Source organism: Passer montanus, unplaced genomic scaffold (assembly GCF_014805655.1).
Source record: "Passer montanus isolate IOZ18808 unplaced genomic scaffold, ASM1480565v1 scaffold21, whole genome shotgun sequence".
In the NCBI taxonomy this organism is placed as follows: domain Eukaryota; kingdom Metazoa; phylum Chordata; class Aves; order Passeriformes; family Passeridae; genus Passer; species Passer montanus.
The window spans coordinates 7688876-7707851 of record NW_024366703.1 but is presented as its reverse complement, the minus strand read 5'-3'; the positions used below and the strand labels follow the sequence as shown (position 1 = coordinate 7707851).

At 47.6% G+C, this 18976-nt stretch overlaps 1 protein-coding gene across 5 annotated transcripts in view; it reads left to right on the top strand.

The window, feature by feature from the left end:
- SH3PXD2A (SH3 and PX domains 2A) overlaps positions 1 to 18976 on the top strand; it is a 244194-nt gene that overhangs the window by 123034 nt on the left and 102184 nt on the right. The window contains exon 1 of one of the 5 annotated variants that reach the window (XM_039708752.1): positions 2994 to 3036. The exons of the other annotated variants lie outside the window; for them this stretch is intronic. Within the exon in view, the coding sequence (XP_039564686.1) occupies positions 3035 to 3036 (2 nt within the window). The 5' untranslated portion in view covers positions 2994 to 3034. Of the gene's footprint in view, positions 1 to 2993; positions 3037 to 18976 lie in introns of those variants that run through there. 5 annotated transcript variants of the gene reach the window in all.

Below are 18976 nucleotides of genomic sequence, written 5' to 3'. Positions count from 1 at the left end.
TAGTTGCCCCAGCATTTTGTTTTAAGTGTTTGGTATAAATGAGACAGCAGTGGATGATGTGCTGAGCATCTCCCTCTGAATGCTGTGTCTGAGACATCTCTCACTGATTTCCCACTGATTGTTAGTGACAGGAACTGTATGGGCAGCACCAGCGCTAATTGAACGTGTTCTTCTGTCTTTACCAATGTTTTTCTCTGTAGTTTTAGCTGTCCCAGAGCAAAACACAAAGATATAACCCCCCACAAACTAGCTCTAGAGTCTGTGGCTTGGGATTTTCCACTTTGTGGACATCTCTAAATTACCTCCAGGTTGTAGACCAGGACAAGATCAATGCTTCACTGCAGTTGCATAAGGGTCAGGACATGTGTGAACCAAAAGTGATCCTGCCCAGGTTCCTGTTTTGGGAAATCCATATACTCACAGCTGTGTCCCCCTGCTCAGTCTGCTCACATTGCTCAGCTCCAGCCCCACGCTCACCTCAGCCCATTGTTGCACCCCTGGATTCCAGCAGACAGCTTTCCCCAGCAGACGGCCATGGAGGATGCAGAAGGGATGCAGGAGGAATAAGATTTTCTTGCTTTATCTTGTGTTGTCTGGGGCAAATTCCCACTCTCTGCCAGTTTCTTGGTGCCTCCAACTGTTGTTCATTGTGAGGCACAGATGTTTTTAGCTCAGTGGCTTCTGTCCAACCACCAGATACTTCAGCAGAAGACAGCTCAGCCCATTATTTGAAAGTGGAATTCAGGCTGAACAGACGGCATCACTTTTTTTCCCACCTGACTGTAGCTGGGACAGTGAACAGAAATGTGGGAATGTGGCTCAAAATACTCTCCCTCTGCACCAAGCCCTGTGCTGCTCCCTTCACCCTTCAACCTCCTGGCTTGAAACCAAGATCCTCCTCTAAAAATTTGTTAGAAAAACTACTCTGTGCTTGTGTTCTGACTGAAGAGATGGCTGGGCTCTGTTGCACAGGGCATGCTTCCACCCGCTTGCTGCTGTACTGTGGGTCATCTCAGGCACAGCTAAAGCTTCTGGAAAATGGTATTAAGTCTATTTTCCCAAATTTCTTTATGCTGACAGATGTCAGTTGTTTGTTTTCTGAAACTGGTCTTTTCAAGAATAGGTATTATGTCCCTTTAAATAGCACAAACCGCATGGGAACAGATTATTTTTGTCCCTAGCTGTCTATAATCTATCTTATTTCTTTTTTTAGTGAAACTAAAATCTTCCCAGGGATTGTTCCTAATAATAATACTGAAAAGAAAGCATCAAGTAACTCATCCAGTATTAGCAATGGCAATAGTAGTGCATTGCCCTTCTATAGACTTATCTCACCCTACACGTCGAGGTATGGCCCAAACATGAACCCTCTCAGCTAGACTGTGAAATACAGGTTTTATTTTAGAACCAGGGAAGCAAAAGTATGAAAGTGGTTTTGAAAGGTCACCAAGGATAGAACAGGAGCCAGAAGGTCTGGATTTTAGCCTCATGTTGAGACTCTTGGCATACTTTCTGCCATTTGCCTCTGCAAACACCCCTAGCATGCCAGCAGTTTGACTTGCTGATATATAACTTCAGGATCTACCAGAGTGGGTCAGCATCAATGTCAATTTTTTCAAAATTCTATATTTAAAGCAAATGTGCTAAAGAAACATTGAACTTGTTTGCCCTAGGTTTCAGGGGGACTAGTCTTCAAGATGCCCTTGAATTCTCTGCTTCAACCACTGGTCTCACAGTCCTCTAAAAAGCCACACACACACCTCCTGCTCATCAGCCTGTGAAGGGGGATCTTTAGCTCAAGATTGACTTCACCCTGTTGTCTTCTTCCCCAAATTGTGGTGAATTCCCTGAAGTCCCTCCCCTGAGATGAACAGCAGGTACCTGTGCAGAAGTGACAACAACCAGTCCACACTTCTTTATATGCCAGGACAGCACAGAGAGCAGGGTGGGCTGTAGCTGTGATCTGGAAGAAGAACCCACATTTGTGCCCAGCTGCCCCATGGCAGTTCTGGAAGGGATTGTGTGAGCATGGAGGAAGGCAGGGGGCTTGATAGTTATCTGCATCTCCCTCTTCCTCAACCACATCACTGTAAGAACTGGGAGCACCGTCTGCTGCAGAAGATAAATTGCTCAGGAGCCTATACTGTCTTTGAAGTCAGTCTGTGTAGGGCTGCAGGTCTGTCTCACTGTGATTATTCCATCTGCAAGTCCTTGCCCAGAACCAGCCCTTGGTGTCCCTTGGTGTCCTCTGCTCTCTGCTTCAGCTGCCTGCTCCACTGCTTGTCCTTTGTGTCCCTTCCTGAAGTCTTTGCTGATGGCAGCTTGTGCTGCAGGTACCCCCAGCCCCTGTTAGAGCAAGGAGGTTCAGCTGGGGCTGTTCAAGCTCTCAGGCAGACGTGTACTTCGGAGCTTGAGCAGAGCTTTCCTTCTCAAGGAGGTGGAAGAGGGATGTGTCAACAGTGCATTGCTCTTCCCCTGGCTTTGTTCGCTCCCTGTGTGTCCTGTGTTTCCCATCCCTTCTTCTTGTGTGAGTTGTCCTGCAGGCTAACATGAGCACAGCCACCTTGCACAGACCTTTGACTGCCAGTCCTCCCTCCCAGGAGCTACTAAGACTTTCCCTTGGCAAGTACTCCATTAACCCACACCATGTGGCCCTTGCTTCAGCACATCTTTTCCTCCCACAGGACCCTTTACTAATGTGTGCCTTCTCACTAATTCTGCGGTCACCAAATGTTTGACCTTCCTAGCAGCTGGCTAACCCTGCAGCATTCCAACCTGAGCCCCCCTGCTCTGTCTTCTGTGGCCACTGGTGCTGCAGACAGACCTTGTCCTAAGCAAAGCTGTCCCTGAGTGTGCCCGTGCCAGTGGGTGAGAGAATGCGCCCTTGCATGTGGCTTTTGTTCTCAGTCACAACCCACCTCCCAGAGCAGCAGATAAACACAAACAGCCTTTTTCTGCTGTTCAATGAGCAAAGCAGAGCAGTGCTTCTGAGCTGGTCCTTTAACAGCGAGGGCATCATCACGTCCTGAGCCTCATGTGAGTAAATCTGTCATCAAGTTTTAGTCTTTCTTTTGTATAACTTTATGCAGCAGCTCATCTTAAATTTGTAAAAACATTTTGTGGGAAATTATGCGTGGGAGGTGGGCAGCTCCTTCCATGTATTGCCAGCTAATCCGTAATGTTCTCCTTTATCATAACAAATGAGGCAGGTTTCTCAAAAGCAGTATCTTGTGCTGTTCTTTTATCTCTTTCCTTTTGCTTTAAGTCTGGGGATGGGGTTCTGCCCTAGATGAGGGCATAAAACAGGGCTCCAGGACTCCTGGTTTCTGTCTTAAGCACTGGATGCTCATGACTGTGCTAAATCTTGCTTGTGAAGTATCTCTGTGAAGTGGAAGGGGATGTAGGTACTCAAAATACTGTGTTTAGCCACAGATGTTATTAAATGTAAATGAGGTAAAAAAACCCAGTGCCATAAAATGCCCAAAAAGCCAGGAAACTGGAACTCTTTCATCTGTTTTTAAACTTGGTAAATAGAGAAACTTCTACATCTCCCTGGTGCCTTGCTCTCCCACTATCCCAAAGTCACTTGTACTCAGAGCTCAAGGTTTTTACAGTTCCTTGGGTAAAAATATTTTGCATGCCCTGGGATCTGTCATCATTTCACACGTTTTCTGTTCTGCTGAGCCATCACCCCCTTCCTCCAAACTGGTAGGTGGCACAGGAGGTATCACATCATCCCTGTGGAGGAAACTTTGTACAAAAGTCTCTTGGAATTTGGCAAAGTGCAGCTCTTTTTCTGCAGCAGGACTCATCTCCCCTTCAGTGGAAATTAAGTGTCTAAATCTTTTTGTCTTTCCCTCTTTGTCAGTTTTACAGCGTGCTCTGGGGTGAAGTTTTGTTGTGCTACATTTATTTCTCCTCGCCAAGACCTTCTTTTATGGCTTTGATTTAAACAAAGCCCAATCAGACGCAGTGAAAGGCCGTCATGTTCCAGTGCTGGGGATGGGCTTTGGGGGCTGTTTATCTTTTTTTCCAAGGATAACAGCACATTTGTGTTTGTGTTGCGTGTATGTTTTGGACTTACACAAAAACTTAAGGATCTGATTCTGGTGGGTCATGCTGGCAGGTATCCAAACCCATAAATCTGGTCACTGTGCTTTTCCAAATGTTTATTGTGCTGTTTAAGCTTTTATGGGCTCTTGTGTGTATTACATATGGTCTGAATAAATGTAATGCAGTATTACTGTGCTTAGCTGAGAGGCAGAAGAGCCTCCAAGGGGATCATTAGAGCTGGGGCAGCCATTGCCAGCATTTGGAGATGAGTTTCTTGGTTGAGCTTTGCAGGTTGTAAGGACCTTCAGCCCAGTTCTGTTGGATTCTAAATGCCACTTGATCTAAGGTTTCAGAGGTAGAAATAAGAAGCAGAGTTGCATTTTCTTGGACTCAGTACAGGATTCTTGCAGCAATTCTCCCCTTTCTGAAACACTAATAGAAAGAAACCCTCTGTGCTGCTGCCTGTGGCAATGTCTGCTCTGATTGCCAGTGGGACTTGGGACAGACTTTAAGGAATCAGTGGATGCATAGCAGTGCAAAAGTCACCTGGGTCGCTGTACATGAGGAATTACCTGCAGGCTGTGTCTAAGAGTCAAGGCTGCATTGCTCCTTCAGACAGATGGCAAGGAGGATCCATCCCTCCATGCCTACAGCTCCTCCATGATCCTGGAGATCTCCTGTGCTCTGCTGCAAGGACTTTCCTTAAACTGCAGTGAGGGAGAGAGGGGCTGGGAACCACCTGCCCACAGGCTGCCAGCAAAGTCCAGCACTTGGGGAAGATCCTGCAACAAATTCTTGGTTCTTGCTGCAAGGGCAGACGTGGTGTTTGGCACAGTGAGCAACCTCATAGGGGTTGTGTAACATTGCTGGGCAGACACCATGTGTGATAATGCTGTTGATATCACTGAGTTACCCTGGGGATACATCAATCCCTAGGCATTTTTTGGAGGTATGAGGTGGGGCACTTCATTACTCAGCTTTGCACTGCTGTGCATCCTGCTTCTGCTGCTGCACCTGGTGGGCTCTGGTGCTTTGACCTGGAGGAAGGGTTTGAACCTGCCTGTGTAGAGCTCACAGAAACAGAGGCATGGCAAAGTGCTGACTTGGAAGCTGAGAAACATTCTGCCTCCTCTCATTCCAGCCAGTGACCCATATGAGAAAGAATGGAAATATTAATTTGTTGCTCTTCAACATGGAGAGAAGTGAGCATCAGGGAATGCAGAGGATCCACTTTGTGGGGAGACGTGCTTGCAGAGGAGCTCTCAAAGTGGTGAGAAGTTATTTTTGCCAGTAGAGTCCTGTGTCAAGCACAGGCAGCTCTGGGGCTCCCACCTCTTCCCTTCTACTGCTGGATATTGAATCAGCTGTTTGTACTGCCCGGCACAGTACCAGGGACAAACTCTCTGGCAGAAGGGTGGGGAAACGGAATGGAATAAAGAAAGGATTTATAAAGGGGATGGCTTGTTTGTCCACAAACAGCCTGCTGTAGGCCTGTGCTCAGAAGGCAACCAAACCCCCGGAGGTGCTCTTAGGCTTTCCTCTCTGTAAGCACATTGCTGCAGGATCCTGCCACAGGCACTGGGGGCCGGCTAGGGAGAGGATGGCAGAGACAGCCTGCTCCTGTGTCCCTTCTTCCTCTGCACATTCCAGGGCTGCGACCTCCTCAACCTGCAGAGAGAGGGGAGGGAGGTGGGAAATGGGGGTGACAGGAACAAACTTCCTGCAGCGGAGCTGGGCTGAGGGATGGTTCTTATCGCAGGAGAACAGCCTTGCTGGGGGCAGCTGGAGAGGAGCCCAGCCCACTTTCCTGAGCCCCCCACCCTGCAGCTCACCCGCAGCACAGGAACCTCCCTAACCCAGCACACGGCCCTGCTGGCCCTGCCTGCAGATGTCCCAGAGAAGAGGGCTCAAGAGGGCTTGTGGCCTGGCAGTGCTGAGGGAAATGCCATCCAAGCCACAAGAGAGGGAGCACCAGGCTGCCTGGGAGCACGGTTGCATTTGAGCAGCTCCCACTGCTGCAGGTACTGTGTGGGGACAGCTGATCCGTCCCCACCAGTGAAGTGCCAGGCTGTGTGTGCCACAGAGAGCAGCTTTGTGTCCTGCCTGGGCTCCAGCCGCTGCACACTAGCCAGGTTTCAGCTCCTGGCAGCTTTTTGGGCTGGACCTGCCCTCCTCCACAAAGCAGAGGCCAACATGTAGGGCCGACCCTACTCAGATTTTGTCTCAACCCAGTTCACTCCTCATTCATGTCTGCACTGTGAGGAGGAAGGAGATGGGAGAGTAAGCCCAGCACGTGTCCCTTCAGCCCCTCTGCCTGGACAGCAGGTTACATGGGAGCTGGAAAGAGAATTGTGCTGGCCTGGAAGTTTCTGCTGAAGGCAGAGCAGTCCTTTCACTGCACTGTCCTGTGTTGCTGATCTAGGCATAGATTCACAAAAGCCTCTTTAGCTCTAAAAGCAGAGCTGGGTGCCACAGGTAGAACATGTAGGAGCAACCTCAGTGTGAGACTGGCAACCCCTGGGCAAGGGAGTGATGTTGCTGCCTGCATGTCACTGCTCCCCAAGCCCAGGGAGCAGTGGATTGTCCGTAGGTCCTCTGAACCTTGCTGGCTGAAAATGGCTCATGAATCCAAGCTGTGTAACATTTATTGAACTAGCACTGCTTGAAGGTAAATGCTGTGATACCTAATGGGACTCATCTGCTGCTCTTGTGCCCACCCTCACCCTTGATGAACACTTTGTCTCTTCTATTGCCTTTTTTTGTTGTCCCCTCAATCCAACAGCTGTTCTTGTCAGTGGTGACATCACTCATTGGTCTCCCAGCAGATCCAGCAGTGTAGGGCCACCCTTGGGCCCAGCTCAGCAGCCTGAGGTGTGGGTGGGCTAACGTGTTCCTCAGGAGCAGGGTGTGGAGAGGACTGACCTTGTGACTGCCACTGCAGGGAGGACTTGTGAGGAAAGCAGCATGAAGACAGAGTCAGTAAAACTTGTGTTCAGGAGACCAGGTGTCAGGGGATGAATTGGACCCTTTATGTCAGCAGAAGGACTCACCAGTAGGGAGGGAACAGCTTCCAATCCCAGGCTTGCACAAGCTCTTCCCGTGTGTCCTGTCCTAGGTTCTTGCAGACTGCAGTGAGACTGCTGTGAAATTGGGCTGGTGTCCAGTGTCTCCCTCTCATTGCTGGCATCTGTTTCACAAAGAGCTTCATCTGGGAGAGGCTACTTCAGTCTGACATCTCTCACCAGCAATAGCTCTCACCCCAATAGCTTCCAGCAGGGCAGGCAGGGTTGCACCTGCCTGGTGTCCTTCTCTTCCCACAAAGCCAGGAGAGGGACTTCCTCAGCTGGAGGGCAGCCAGGGACATTAACAGGCACATCTATCCCCTGTCCACAAAATGCTCTGTGTTCAACATTGCCCCAGAGGGCAGGGATTTCTGGCAGGTTTTCACACAAAACTTAGCCAAAAGACCTTTGTATGTCAAGAGCTGTTTGATGCAGGAAATAATATTTTGCTCTCATGTGCATGTGTATGTATGCGATGTGTACTGTCGTTCTACCACAGCCATAGTTCACTCTCCCTGTGTCTGATGATAACTTAAAATTTTTAAGGTTTGCACGGTGTTTCTCCAACCCTCTTGCAAAGCCATATTTATTGCACAGCTTGTAGCATCCAGTATAAACAGCTCCACTTGATGGCAAGGGTCGGAATTGGGAAGGCTCTGAGTCACAGGCTCTGCAGGCAGCTACTGCCACATCGTGGGGAGATGATGCTTTACATGCATTTATTGTGCAGCAAAAACCACTAACTGAGCTGGGGAAAAAAAACATTTGGTTTGCTTAGATTTTGGACATGGTGGTGAGTGTGTTCTGCACTCTCCAGGGATATGCTCTGCCTCACCCCCTTTCCATGCTCACCTGGTGAAGCTGACTCTCTCTTGGCTCTTGTGTCCCAGAGAGCAGAAATTCCTCCAGACAGCAGTGGGAAAGCTGTGACATATTGCTATGAATAGATATTAAATAGCTTTTCCACCTGGCTTCTTATTAGGTGTTACAGCCCTATCTTTTTCCATCAGTCGTATGATAGTAATTTTTTGGTATTTAATACCATTACATCTAAGACTTGATGAGGGAATGGGGAAGAATTGAACTTGCAGTCTTGGACATGAATACTAACAACTCCAGAACCACACCTGGATCAGACATTTGTAAGCATATGGAAGAGATTGAAGATTATCTAGTTGTCTCCTTAATACTTGGTACTGACTGAATCATCTCTGCAGGCCTGGGAAGCTGTGCAGATCACCAGGCTCTCCTTGCTCCCACTCCACTAAGCTGAGGAGCCAACTTGGAAAGGAAAACCTTTCTCATCCCCAGCTTTGGCTGTGCCAGGATGCTCGGCACAGCTTCAGTGTGGAAGGTGTCACTGGCTTGCTCATGTTTTTGGCTGTGAAAGTCAGTGACAGCTCTTCTGGCCACATTTCCTGCGTGATCCTGTTAGGGGAGTTGTCAGCACCTAATCTGGGTGTTTGTTTCCAAATAGTATTGCCAGGGCATTGCATGTGCAGCCTGACACACTGTACTAATCTAGGTTTTGGCCTCCTTGCTTGACCCAGGAAGGATTAAACCCCACCCCACATCTGCTGCAGCTCCCTTGGACTGCTGCCTCATCACACTGATGCTCTTAGCAATGCTCAGGGCAGGCCTTTCTCCCCACAGCTTCCCAAACACAGCTCTTCCCTAGATGTCAGGGTCTGCCTCTGTTTGTCCTGTATTTCCCATCCATCCATCCATCCATCCATCCATCCATCCATCCATCCATCCATCCATCCATCCATCCATCCCTCTCCAGCACACTGGTACCTGCAGACCACATGCAGTCCTTACAGGAATTTGTCAGCCTAAACTGATTTGTCAGGCTGAACTATTCCCTGCCAGGCCCTGCTCCTGCCTTGCAATAAGACCATTATCCATGTCGCTCCATTTAACCTGAAGCAGGGAGCAGGTTGGAACACAAAACTTTGAAAAATGATGGAGCAAGGGCAAATTTCCAATCAAAGCTCTCCAAATGCTGCTCTGAAGGAAAATTACTCTTCATTTGCGGGTGAAATGGAAGACTCTGTGCAAGGGCAGGAGCTGTGCAGAATATAGATTTAAAAAACAGAGCAAAGGAAAGAATTACTATGACTGAGGGAGTGGGAAAGGGGCCTGGGACCTCACAAACCTGATTTAATCAAGCGACTTCTGATGTTTTACAATTGCAAGCAACAATCTGACCCAGAGCTGGGCAATTTGTTAGCCACAGAGTCATGAACTGTTTGTAGAATGGTCTTAAGAGGAAAATATATTTGTAATTATGAGCCCTGAGCAGCAGCACTCTTGGTTTTGGAGCCGCGTCCAGCTGCTGTTGGGACAGTTGGGGTCTCTGCCCTTCCTGTGTCCTTCCACCATCCAGCAGCACCCAGAGCAGTTCCCAGCTGAGCTCTTGGGGGCAGCAGCTTACCTTGGCCACAGGATGTCTCCTCACAGGAGAGGCTGCAGCTGAGCAAAGTGTGTCCTTACTCTGCACAGGTGAGTCACTGTCCTAGGAAGGGAGGGAAAAGCTGGGAACACCCCCCAGCAGTGGAGATGCTGACCCAGCCTGCAGAGCTATGAGCTGACAAGGCTCTGATTTGAGCCTGCTGCCTGTGGTCCCCCAGGTCTGGGAAGAGAAATTTCCTCAGAGTTTCTGGGAAGAGGCACTAGTCTCAGTTCACTGACTTGAATGGATGAAATTTTTACCAACTGGTGTGTCCTCAGAGGTGCCGAGCATTCTTGGCTGTGGCAGTGACAGCTTCAATTGAGATGTCCCTGGGCTAATTGTTACTGGATTTGGACAAGTGAGGTTTTTTTTTTCTGGGAAACTGACTGGTTTTGTGCCCATGGTGTTTGTAGAGCGCTGACAAACCCCTCCTTATTCTCAATACTGCCTGTCTGCTGAAGGTGGTGTTCCTTGGAGATGTGTTTTCCCTTTTCAAAGCTTTTGATGTCCTTTCCCATGTTAGAAAATTCAAGAAGGCAGCATGTGAAGCTGGCTGGGGCCAGTGAGTGTTGCTGGGGGCGGCAGCTTTGATCCTCGGTGGGAGATTTGCCACAAACTTGATCATGCATTTTTCATCCCTTGCTCTGTGTGTGCTGTGCTGTGCAGGAGATACAGGCACTAATCCTGAAGCTGCACTCAGCACAGGGGTGAGCCTCACTTGCAGCTCATCGCTTATGCAAATCCTTCCCATCCCCAGGGTAACTCCACCACAGTTACCCTACATGCAATTTGACCCTGACATCTAATAGCTAGGGAGCTGCTCCTGTCTTTAATCTCTCTGACAGTGACTAGTCAGGGCTTTTTGAAGAATTTTGTTGGTCTTTTCTATCACTTAAGTATTCGTTTTCTTTATCTGGAGTTTTGTACTGCTATCTGACCCATTTACTTGGAAGCCTCCAAGGAGAGCTTGAGTTGAAAGAGAGCTGGGTTTGTGATCCAAGTATGAGTCTTTCACTGTTAATTGTATTAGCATTCATAATTGCATGCACATTTCTAAACTGTCAGGATTGCCACATCCTTTTAAAATATGGATGAGACATCAAAAGTGTTATGACTGCTTGGAGATTAGCAAGAAATTAAACTCCCTGATACCTCAAAAACAATGATGTGAGCTGTTTTGTCCCCATTATATTAAAAGTGAGGTAGGAAAAATAAGTCAGGAATTAGGCTTTTAAAGCCCATTAGCTGGCATAATGTCATTAGCAGAAACAGGCTGTTTGATGCAGGTTTGAGGTGCCCTGTGCCTGCCGTTGCTGTTGGATGGGCAGGGTCTCTGCCTAGTGGGAGCTTTGTTGGATAGGGCTGTGTGTGACAGGACTCGTGGGATGCCGGGGAGGAAAGGGTGGAGAAGTCCTGAATTCACATCCTCTCTTTGCTGCAGATTTGCTTTAAGGGACCTGTTCATGGCTTAGGCTGTGGTCTCCCTGTTCATGGGATGCCTGGGAGGAAAGGGTGGAGAAGTCCTGAATTCACATCCTCTTTTTGCTGCAGATTTGCTTTAATGGAGCTGCTTGGTCTCCCTGTTCATGGCTTAGGCTGTGTTTTTGCTCTCAAGGCAGCCCCCAGCAGAGGTCACTTGTGGCTGATGGGTAACACAGTGATTCTGTGCTCTCTCATTTGGACTTGCCGAAGTCCTGCTGGAAAGTGTCACCGAGCCTGTCCTTTGGAAATACATATTTTATAAACATTAAATACGTGAGCATATGTACGTGCATGCACCATCCCAGATCCTTGCCAGTTGCATGTATCTGTATACATTTGTATTTTCAGGTATCAACAGTTTTTCCATGTCATCAAGCATATTGAGACAGATACATTTCACCTGAAGACCTTTTGGAAGGCAGATGGCTTTTGCTGTTATGGAGCCCTCCTTGTCCAGGGATATTGGAGAAATATTGTCAGGGCAAAAAACACAAACAAGTGTTGTTGGCTGTAGCAGCAATACAAACCTTTTGGTTCCCAGACTGCTTCCCACCCACTGAACCCAGCGTGCCTTGTTGCATGCTTTGTGCATGGTGATGGATTGGGTCTCACGGAGGTGACAGCAGTGACTTCTCAGTCCCAGCTGGGAAGAGTTTCCCCAAAGACCTGTGCCAGCCACAGCCCAGCACCTCTCACACAGGCACCGTCACTTTTATTCTTTATAAACCCTGACAGAGCTGGTCTCGCTTCATGGGCGGTGCCTGCACAGATGTTGGCACCGTGCAGGAAGGAATTGACGGAGCCTGGCCTCCGTGGGAGCGAGCAGCATCCCGCTGCCGGCAGATGGAGCGCGGCTCCTCCGCGCTTGCTGCTGGGTGGGAGCAGAGCAACGCGATAACGGATTGTTTATTATGGAAACATGCCACTTTTAGCTGATTTACAAGCAGCTTTGTGGAGCTCCTGATCACCCCGTATTTTTGTTTTTGGTCCGTTACTCATCTTGATGCATCGTCGGTACATGTCTGAGCAGGGCTGTAAAAGGCGCTCACGGGGACACGGTGGGGCCAAAGCACGGGGGATAGAAAGCAGCTGTCAGGCAGCATTTCTTCCAGGGGTTTGAGGAGTACCAGCAGGCTGTGACTGCTCCTCGGTGCCTGACTTTACAGTCAGACTGTTCTGTAGCTCCTTCAAGGCCCTGTGGTTTAGCGGCTGCACAGATGGCTGCAGTGCGTTTAGAGCAAAGTGAAATAACACTAGTTCCTTCCATCCTCTGCTGCCTCACCCTGAGAAATCAGCAGCCTCTTTGGGGAGCTACTAGTCAATATTCCAGATCCGAACACCTCCGGACTTTCAGCAAAGTTTGAAACAAGTTCAGGAGCTGAGTTTCAAGTCCACTTTTCCTGTGCCAAAATCCGCAGAGCTGGATACCTGGGAACTATGGAGGTGGGTTAAGTCACGGACCAAATCCACTCTGAGCTTTTCATTGTCTACTTCTAATGCATCAGCTGTCCCAAAATAATATGTCTAGCATGGTTCATACCACAATCACTACTGTAATCACCACTGAAACCTGCATAGGTTAGAAATCCATATGTGGTTCTGCGTCTGGGTGAATTTGGCAGACATAAAGCAGTCCCCAAAAGGCAATTTCTTCCTATCAAATCATCTGCTAATTTTACACAGTTTTGATTTATGCTTTTCAAGGTTACTGAGCTCTTTGCTGAAAGAGTTGAAGGCCATCTGCACTGGCAGTGAATGAGCCTCCCCAGGATAAAGGCTGGCTTCCAGATGACAGAGTAGCTGGGAGCTTGTATCTTTTACACGTGAGGCTTCTCTGCCTGTCTTGTTGGTCCCTTGCCCCTCCTTAGCTAAAGTAACTGCTTCCTATTACAGAATATATGTGACATACATCAGGCAGGTTTTGTGCATCGTAGTTTTAAGGGAGGGAGAGGTGTTACACTTCTACCTGCTCCTTTACCTGCTATTCCAATCAAGGGTAGAGAAGAAATGTGCCTTGAAGGTACATAGCTCTCCTGGTTTCTCTAATGAAACTTTGTTTAGGGGGGTTGCTTTTTCTGTCTTTTTTCATTTATCCCTGAAAAGGGAAATTAATTAGCCCAGTTGGAAGTATATGAGGGCCATTTTGCACAGGGGAAAACAGAGCAGGTGAGCAGTTGTGGGAATTACTTGGACAGTAGACAAGAGCATGGAATAAGAGACCGACAAGAGGGTAGTTAATTTAGTTAGAAAGACTGGCTGAGCACAGCAGTCTGGAAAACAGATCATCTTTCTGAAAGGCACAAAGAAGAAAAATAATGGCTCCAGATTCATCCCTTGTGTAAATCTTTTGATGTTGGTGACTTACACCAGGATGATTTAACCCCATTAATTTTAATGGGTCACTGCAGTGTCCCAAGAGTTGTTTTTTGCTGTGCTCTGTTCTGAGGCAGAGATAAAGCAGAGCCTTGGCGTCTAGGCTTCAGCCCAAGCTTGGTGTCCCCATGGGGCTGGCTTGGGCCTCTCCACATTGTGGCTGACTCCAGTTGGAGAGGGGGAAAAGATGCAGGAGATGATGATGTGTCTGAGGCCTTGTCCCGTGACAGCTGGGTGCTGCTAGGGCTTTGTTGTGAGCCATAACATGCCTGGAATATGATATCTGGTCTGAAAAGCAGGGATAGGCAGGCTAAGAGGGCTCGCTGGAGTCAGCACCTACCCTCACCCCGCTCTGGGTCTGCTGATCCAAAGTGATAACAACACATCAACGAGAGACAAGGAGCTGTGGAGCAGTGTGGCAAGGAAAGGAGCCTGAAACTGAGCATAAATGGGCACCAGATGAGTCCTGTTGGGGCACAGTGGGCAGAGAGCAAAGGGCAGTGCCCTTGACACACGACAGGGACTCAGGGCTGTGGCTGTGGACAGGGATAAAGCACATTTACCACACATCATTCAAAGCAATAGGGTCATAGCAGGAGCTGGCCACACATAGTTAAAGAGCCTGTGTATCACAGCAGGGAAAATTCAGTCTAGTGCCAGGAGGGTGTCACCAGTTGTCAAACAGCTGAAAACCTGGTGGCAGACACAGCTCTAGTGCTTGGGCAGAAGTACTGATCAAACCAGAGTCTCATCAGGCAGCAGCATGCCATGGGCTGTGCTCTGCCCCTGCTCCTTGGGAACCTCAGGGCCCACCTTATGCCTCAGCTCTGTCTTCTGCCTGCCTCTCCTCGTGTGCCTTGCTCCTAGGGCCTGACTCGCTGTCCTTCATTTTACAAATAATTCAAGTTGTTCTGAAGTATTGACCAGACAAGAGGAAATGAGCCAGGAGGAACAGATGGATCAAAATGAAATGAAGCGATAAATCTGAATGTGAATGTTCTGTGTGATACTGAGGAGGGGAAAGCTGCCTCTGGTGAAGTTTGGGTGTGAAGTCATCCCTAAGCAGCCTGGGTTTGTCAAGGCGTCAGCTGCTCTTCAGCATCATGCAGAAGGAAGGGAAGATGAGCATCACTGTGTCTCTGGGCATTTATCTCCTGACAGACTTAACATGACTTCACAATGAGTCCAGGAGGAGAGTTCAGACATGGGCCCCAGGAGGGAAGGATGTAACACATCCTGAAATAAAAGTTTCTCAGTAAACTTTGTTGCTTAACTTCATCTAATACTGCCATTTAATCTCATTGGTCTGTAGTCTTCTCCCAGTCACATGCTGTAAGGTAAACTCTGCTAAATCACTCCATAGCTAGAGCAGATCAATCCAGCTAGAAAATCCATCTGGATTGGCAAGCTGGTCTGTCAAATGCTTTATAAAGCTTGTATCAGCAATAGTGTGGCCAGCAGGGCCAGGCTAGTGATCATCCCCCTGTGCTGGGCTCTGGTGAAACTGCACCTCAAGTGTTATGTCCAGTTTTGGGCCTCTTGCTACAAGAAAAACTTTGGGGTGCTGAGTTGAATCCAGGGAGGGATAATGGAGCTGTTTAAAAGGTAGATGTGGTGCTTATGAACATGGTTTACTGATGGCAGTACTTGGCTAACAGTTGGACTTGGTGATCTTAAGGGTCTTTTCCAACCTAAATGATTCTGTGACTCTCTGAATATCAAAAGTTATTCTTGCAAGCATGTGAGCTTTGGAAGGACCACATGTGCTGGTACCCAACATATCTCAGTGTAATATTTAAATTTGAATGCACCCAGTACATATCTTTCTGTCTTTTGGTGGGAGAAGTTTCAGATGTAAAGGGTGAAACTCAATTTGCCTAAGCCCAAGATATGGTCACAGTTCACCCCAAGTGCTGGAACAAGTGCTGCTGCTGCTGCTCTGTAGTACCTGAGGAGGAGGAATTTCAACCATGTCCATCCAGAGACAGGTGGGAGAGTCCCAGCAGAGACTCATTTCTGTGTCAGGTTATTTTAAGTAACAACAGCAATTCCCTTCACATGACACAGGGCTGCCTGCATGGTTCTTGTGCAGCCTCTTCAAGGGTAGCACAGGCTGGCAGCATGAGGGAGTCTGAGTGCCACAGGATTCTCTGAGAAATTAATCCTTTTCTTTTGCAAAGGAAATGATTGAAAAGTTCAGGTGCTGCTGAAATCCCGCCTGCATGTCCTTATCCATGGAGCAGCATCACCAGCCCAAGTCTGCACTGCAGTGATTCAGCACAGATTGCTGCCACACACACCTCTGAGCCCCTGCAATTGCATCCTCAGAGCACAGTCTAGCTTATTTCCCCAGAATATGTAGCAAAAAATGTTACGTAAACGGGAAACTCTGAATTTATTTCTTTTATTTTATTAAATGAAAAAATATAAAAAAGTATTTGTTACTGCTCAACATTAAATGTGAACAGACCCCAGCAGGTGTGAAGAGATGTGATACAGGCTTGGAAACCCTGGAGCAAGCCAAGGAAAGGCCTGTGAGAAGAAGAGAAAAATGCAACATGATGATGAAATGCAAATTTTTCTACGACTGTGTTTAAGTGCAGGATCAGGGGCCATCCAGCTGTCTGTTGGCTGTTTTCAGCCAAAAGACAACAGAAGGCAATGGATGATCTCACCCTGCCCCTCTAAAATTGACAAATCTCCTCCACAGTTGCTGAAGTATCAGTTTTTCTAGGGTTATTCTTTGCCAGCTGTTTGGCAAAGCCTGATGTGGACTGAACATTTCTTCTTTCTCACTGCTCCCTCATATGGAGGAAAAAGCCCAGGTGGTTGAGGTGGCTGTGGCTGGGAGGTGGGACAGCCCAGATGTATTTCAGAGGTTTGAAAGTGTCAGCAGAAAAACCTTCAGTGTGAGGGCAGCTTTTGGGATGATAGTGTCAATGTGTGGCTTGTGGGGATGAAAGCCCAGGAGGAACTCAAACAGGGCTGTCTTTGAAATGCTGGATCCTGCAGGTATAATGTGGTGGTTGTATCTGACCTGTGAACATCTCTGCTAAGGCATCAGATCATTAGTCTTGTGCTTGTTATTGTATCATTTGCTGGAATGAAACACTAGCATTTTTAAATCACTGCTATCAAAGCATATCATAAATTGTAAGTGGTTTCTTTTCCTTTGAGTATATCCCTCTGCCAAATCATTCAGTGCTCATATCTTCCAAATTGGGCGTGGCATTACCAGTGAAGAGCTGCGACTGAGCATAAAATAATTATTTTTTTAGAAAAGCTGAGCTGTAAAAAAAAAGTGTGTTTCCTAAAAAAATTAATAGAAAAGGACCCCTGCCTCTTAAAACAGTTCTGCTTCCAGCCTCTGATGATAACTGTGTTCAACTCCTGAAGCGCTAAAAGTCTGGTTTCTGCAAAGTGGAATTTTAAAGACTGTTACCCAAAAGTGTATATATATATATATCTATATATATAGATAGATAGATAGATAGATATACACACAGTGCAGATATACTGTGGAGTTACTCCTACCCACAACCTGATTTTCTGCTTCTAAGAGCTGTGACACACTTTCAAGAGGAGCGATGTATTTTTAAACTCACACTATGGCACAGGATGAAGGCCAGCACAACTGGGTCTGAGTCTTTGAGGGATGGAGAAGTTAAACCCCAGCCTCCACTCTTCATGACTTTCAGCCATGAGTTCTTTGCTCAACTTTCCTCATGTGAAATGCTGTGGCTCTTGTCCTTACTTCAGAGCAGAGAGATCCACTGGAGTTCCTGGGTGCTCAGCTGTGAAGATAACATGGCCATGGTTGCATTAGCAACTGGATGCTCTTGAGTTCTTTCATGATCTGTTCCCCACCTTAACTGCAGTTTTCCTTCCGAAATGTTCCTGACTTTAAGTATTGACTGTAACTGCACCTGGAGACACATGTGGAGCTCTGTTGTCTTTGTTGCAGTTGTTTTTCAAGTCCTCTTTGGAAGATGGACTTTCTTTGGAGCTGGTGGCGAGGCACAGTCACAGCTGTGGTGTGCATGGTGTGTCTCATCTGTGTGTGTCCTCTGCCCTGTGCCCCAGAGGTTGGCTCCTCTCACAGCCTCCTTGCTCACCCTTTGGAGACCCTCAAGGCAGGCACAAGAGGGATGAGGGGCAGCATGTTATGTTTGCATTTTGGACTGTTTCACTGCTGATCAGAGCAGTTCAAGGACCTGTGGGGCATGATATGGCCTGCAGGCTCTGGGGTAGTAGAGGCAAAGAGGTTGGCAAAAAATCTCTTCCTTCTCATCACAACCCCAGATTTGCTTTGGTGCACATAGAGCTCTAAGATTTTCTCAGCACTGTTTAAAAAAATGTTTCTTCTTGTGAAAAACTTTTCCCTTTTTTGTGTCTTACTGAGAAAAGGGTCTTGGTAGTGTTACCACAATAAATAAATTAAGCAACTTACTCCCTACAACAAAACCTTGCATTTCTTAGTGTAAAATGAAAATACATAAATAACCAGCAGAGGGGATATGCCTGGCCTCTAATCTGCATGGAATTCACTCTTTCAGACCCTTGTTTCCTTCTGTACAATGATTTAGAAGGAAAAGCTTTTATCTAGTCATGAGGTAGGTCTCTGCAGAGCTCCCCAGGCACTGCTAATGGATGGGATGCACAGCAGAGCTTGAAGGCTTGAGGCTGAATTTTTGGTGCTGCACATGCTGTTGCTGAGTAGGTCAGAGCTGGGTTTTGTGGGCCCTTGGCAAGCCCAGGGTGTTCATGTAGTGATCAGAGCCATTCTGCATTAGAGTGAGGTGTGTGCTGTCAGCAGGGGAGGGAGGCAATCAGCTGCCCAGGAGACAACAGGTCAAGGCCAGAAGTGGCAAGGCAGGGATGGGTGGGAAGCTGGTGCTGCAGAGGGAGCAGAGGCAAAGCAGAAGGTTCCAAGAATTAGCTTCATCCCAGAGGATGACTGGGGAAGAAATTGTTAAGAAGTAGGTTATTGGCAGTAGGACACTGTTTCATGCTCTGATTCCTAATCCCCACAGCTGCATCTCGTGGCTGGTTTGCCTGGATTCTAGTTTGAATCTCACAGTATTTTACTGTAATGAGAGATTATTCAAAATAACACTGAATTCAGACTTGGAACTGGACATCACAGGGTGAACTTCAGAATACAGAAACCTGTCAGGACCTCAGGGATGCTCCTGTGATCCTGTGGTGGATGTTACTGCTGGGCATAGCGTGGTCTGCCCTGGTAGGAAAGGCAGTGTTCCTGCTGAGTGTGGTTTCTTATTGTGCAGCCTCTGGCACTTCAGGTAACAAAGGGAGAAAATGGGACACAAAAGCTGATTGCAGGGTATGACATTTGGAGAACCTCATTGATATTCCAAGCTTGGGAACTACTGAGCAAGTGAGATCAACAAGAAAAGGAGGGGGTGTAATGCCTGACAATCAGTGGCATTTTCCCTTCACCCACATGTGATATCTCAGATAACATGAACAGTTAAAGCAGGAATAAGCTGCCAATGGCCATTTAGCGCTGCAAAATAGAGATCCCTCATGT